Source organism: Triticum aestivum, chromosome 7A, assembly GCF_018294505.1.
Source record: "Triticum aestivum cultivar Chinese Spring chromosome 7A, IWGSC CS RefSeq v2.1, whole genome shotgun sequence".
In the NCBI taxonomy this organism is placed as follows: domain Eukaryota; kingdom Viridiplantae; phylum Streptophyta; class Magnoliopsida; order Poales; family Poaceae; genus Triticum; species Triticum aestivum.
This window is the reverse complement of record NC_057812.1, coordinates 134,014,489-134,019,063: the sequence shown is the minus strand read 5'-3', so window position 1 is coordinate 134,019,063 and position 4,575 is coordinate 134,014,489. Positions and strand designations below refer to the sequence as shown.

At 50.1% G+C, this 4,575-nt stretch overlaps 1 protein-coding gene across 1 annotated transcript; it reads left to right on the top strand.

The window, feature by feature from the left end:
* The first annotated feature begins 2,327 nt into the window (after positions 1-2,327).
* LOC123154383 (patatin-like protein 1) lies at positions 2,328-3,954 on the top strand. The gene is made up of 3 exons (XM_044573137.1): positions 2,328-2,589; positions 2,676-2,857; positions 2,939-3,954. The coding sequence occupies exons 1-3, from the start codon at positions 2,449-2,451 to the stop codon at positions 3,840-3,842; spliced, it is 1,227 nt and encodes a 408-aa protein (XP_044429072.1). The 5' UTR covers positions 2,328-2,448; the 3' UTR covers positions 3,843-3,954.
* The last annotated feature ends 621 nt before the right edge of the window (positions 3,955-4,575 follow it).

The following is a 4,575-nucleotide window of genomic DNA, read 5'->3' as shown; positions in this document are numbered from 1 at the left end:
AACTTCGGGCGTTTGAGCTTGAGGTGGGGGAAGGATTCGATTGAGCACGGGAGAGAAAAATAAAAGCCTTGTCCCTTTTATAAAGAGGGTGAATATCAAGCGTCCTCTCTGTGTCCGTTTGGACTTGCCTATAATCTAGGAGTCCTAGAAGCGGTTGGTTTATCCACGCCCGTATTGATGAGAATCCCGGGATAAGGAGACACGATCTCTGCTTTAACAAGACGTGCCAAGGAAACCGCCTCGCGTAACGCGCTAAGGTGGGATAATGAAATGACTCGGATAAAGGCTTGGCCGTGATGTGTCACGCTGCGGAATACGTCAGCAGATTAGATTGGTGTAAATATTATTCTCTCTATGGCAATATGTGGAAACTTATTTTGCAGAGCCGGACACTATCTTTGTGTTCAAAATCTTCTACGAAGTACTTGGAGGAGGAACCCGCCTTGCAATGCCGAAGACAATCTGCGCGCCGGACTCGTCGTCATTGAAGCCTGTTTCAGGGGCTACTGAGGGAGTCTTGGATTAGGGGGTGTCCGGACAGCCGGACTATATCCTTTGGCCGGACTGTTGGACTGTGAAGATACAAGATTGAAGACTTCGTCCCGTGTCCGGAGGGGACTTTCCTTGGCGTGGAAGGCAAGCTTGGCGATACGGATATGTAGATCTCCGACCATTGTAACCGACTCTATGTAACCCTAACCCTATCCGGTGTCTATATAAACCGGAGGGTTTTAGTCCGTAGGACAACGTACACATCAACAATCATACCATAGGCTGGCTTCTAGGGTTTAGCCTCTTCGATCTCGTGGTAGATCTACTCTTGTACTACCCATATCATCAATATTAATAAGCAGGACGTAGGGTTTTACCTCTATCGAGAGGGCCCGAACCTGGGTAAAACTTTGTGTCCCTTGCCTCCTGTTACCATCCGGCCTAGACGCACAGTTCGGGACCCCCTACCCGAGATCCGCCGGTTTTGACATCGACATGGAGCTACAACAAGGCTGCACGGGCCATGGCATGCCCAACTTTGTAGCATTTGCTCCTATTATAGCCAACCCATGGGGCCACAAAAGCCAGTCATGAGCAATCTATTGCAGTTTGGCCCACCCATGTTTTTGTTGCAAGCTTCGCCACTGCCAACAAGCACGCCATCCATAGACACCCCACCACCCACTTAGCCAAGGAGTTGACCAATCACCGCAGCAGCCACTCGCCACTGGGTCGACACCACCATCTTTAACCAGGGCCGCTACCCCGATGTCCCAAGCCCTTTGCGAGAGTGGTGAGGGCTTGCAGGTGGCCTTCTTTGGCAGCGGCAAGGGTGGGAGAAAAATAGGGAAGGAGAGGTCGGTTTGAGCTAGTTGTCCCTCCTAGTCACAATAGGAGGGCAACGCGAGGACCGAGCCGCGTCAGTCCTCTCTTGCTTTGGTAATTCTTGATAGACAACAAGTAATTTTTGTTTGCGGGTAATAATTAATACGTCCTAAAAAAACCCTGAGTAAACTGAAATGCACTTGTGCGTGTTCAAGTCTTAGAAATGCGGCGCTGAGTGCACTACTTCCTCCAGAGAGAAATATAAGTGGGGCACGGGTTTCTAGCTCTTTAGTCTGACCAAACGAACATTGTGTAACATGCCAAAAAAAATTGTGTTAGTAATTCCATTCAACGAAGAATCCAAAGATATACCTTTTGTGGCATATAGCATATATTTTTCTAGTCAAATTGATAACAGAAAACCGCGCCCGAAAAGAAGTATACTGATATAACTCGCCCAAGAGATTCGGGACAGGTGTGTGTTCGTTTTAACTTGGATCACAATAGCCTTCCTTGAGAAGCATGACATTTGCCAACATTTTTATGGCAATTACTTCGAACACCCATGGCAATTTCTTCAAAACACATTGCAAATTATGCAAACAAGGGATTTTGCTATGAAATTTTCCGTGTTCCCTTAAGGAATTGCCATGTTCGTGAAAAACGTTCGCGAATGTCATCCCAGCGAACGTTCGCTGAATCATTACCATTTAACTTTATTATGATTTCTTTCCCTTCCGCTCTCTTTGTCTTTCTATTAGGATGGAACGTGTAACTTTTGAAGAAAATCTGGTGCGACCAAGCATCGTCGCTGCTCTTCGTTGCGCCAACAAATCATGCTGTCGACCGGTACAGCGAGCAGGGACTCGAGAAGTTGGTCATCGGTACCCATCAAACGTGACAAACGCGCGCCATAAAATAAGTGTAAAGTAAAATGATTCCATCTTAGCCACTGGCGCCAAATTTGGAGTTAAATAGCCCGGTAGGCGGTAGAGGCTCCAGATCGGAAAGCGCAAGAACACCAGAGCTACGGGAGCGAGCTGGGTCTTGTTTCAAATTAAAGGCTCTCCCACTGCTAGCACTAGCTAGAGCTCAAGCGCAGTGCAGGGCACACCCCGTGCGAAGCTAAGCATGTGCAGCCAGGCGGACCCCACGCTGACGTGCCCGCCGCCGTCGCAGGGGCGGCTCATCACGGTGCTGAGCATCGACGGCGGCGGCATCCGCGGTCTCATCCCCTCCACCATCCTCGCCTGTCTCGAGTCCAAGCTCCAGGCACGTCAGTCTGCAGCTCGATTGTCTATAGCTGCATCTTCGTCGTCCTAGATTGATTTTTTTGTGACGTGTATTGTGTTTGATAGGAGCTGGACGGGCCGGACGCGCGCATCGCGGACTACTTCGACGTGATCGCCGGGACGAGCACGGGCGCGCTGGTCACGTCGATGCTTGCTGCGCCGGGCGAGAACAAGCGGCCGCTCTTCGAGGCCAAGGACATCAACACGTTCTACCTCGAGAACGGGCCCAAGATCTTCCCGCAGAGGAGGTACGTACTCACGCACGCACGCACGGTGTCCCTTCTCTTCAGCGGCGATGTTGACGCCGGCGTTGCTTCACGTACGTGCAGGTTGGGGTTCCTGACCCCGATGGCGAACCTGTTCGGCGCCGTGAAGGGTCCCAAGTACGACGGTAAGTTCCTGCACGACAAGATCAAGAGCCTCACCAACGACGTGACCGTCGCCGACACCGTCACCAACATCATCGTCCCGACGTTCGACATCAAGTACCTGCAGCCGGTCATCTTCAACACGTACGAGGCCAAGGTGGACCCGCTCAAGAACGCGCACCTCTCCGACATCTGCATCAGCACGTCGGCGGCACCCACCTACTTCCCGGCGCACTACTTCACGACCCATGACCCCGCGGGCAAGCTGCCGGACCGTGAGTACCACCTCATCGACGGTGGCGTGGCCGCCAACAACCCGACCATGGCCGCCATGTCCATGATCACCAAGGAAGTGTTGCGCCGGAACCCGGACTTCACGCATGGCAAGCCCGCCGAGTACCACAGGTACCTCATCATCTCCATCGGCACAGGGACGGCCAAGCAGGCGGAGAAGTACACCGCGCCAGACTGCGCCAAATGGGGCGTCCTCCGCTGGCTCTATGACGGTGGCTTCACCCCACTTATCGACATTTTCTCCCATGCAAGCGCCGACATGGTCGACATCCACGCTGCTATATTATTCCAGGCTCTCAACATTGAGAAGAACTACCTACGCATCCAGGATGACTCCCTCACGGGCCACACGTCCTCGGTGGATATCTCCACCAAGGCCAACATGGAGGCGCTCATCGGGATCGGCAACATGTTGCTCAAGAAGAAAGTGGCCCGGGTGAACATCGACACGGGGGTGTATGAGCCCGTCGACAATGAGGGCACCAATGAAGAGGCGTTGGCTCACTTTGCCAAGAAGCTCTCCGACGAGCGCAAGCTGCGGCTGAGCCAAACCACCCTCAACTCCCAATAGACAAGAGAACGATTCGAAAGAGAACAAAGACGAATAAAACTAGCTGCTATGCTAGATGGACCGATCTAGAGTTGTAATGTTTCGTGAGTAATTATTATTTTTAATCCGACAATATCGTTGTTTAAACTTCAAAAAATATATTTTACCACCTAAAACGATGGATGCAAGTCGGATCAAACAATATCAGGCAACTTGTCTCATGATTATCAGCTTTAAGATTTTTACGAAGTTGGCGACTATCAGCTTTAAGATTTTTACGAAGTTGGCGACTATCAACTTTAAGATTTTTACGAAGTTGGCGACTAATCGGTGGAATGGCATGGCTGATCATGTAGTCCATCTCACTCAAACATCATGCATGGAAGGATGAAATATACTTGATAGGGTTGGTGTCCTACATGAAACTATAAATGAGCTTCACCAAAAAAAGATGAGCAGTGTCATCTTAAAAATCAACTTTAAGAAAGCTTATGATAAAGTCAAGTGACTCATTTCTTCCCTAAACTCTTCGCATGTAGGGGTTCTCACTAAAATGATGCATGTGGGTCGGGAGTTTTGTCTTTGGGATAGTGTCACCATCAAAATAAATGATGACATGAGCAACTACTTCCAAAAGGGACTTTGTCATGGTGTCCCGCTATCCCCTATCATGTTCAACATTGTAGCGGGCATGCTCGATATACTAGTTGTACGCACTAAAATGGTTGGACATATTAGTGGGGTAATTTCTCAT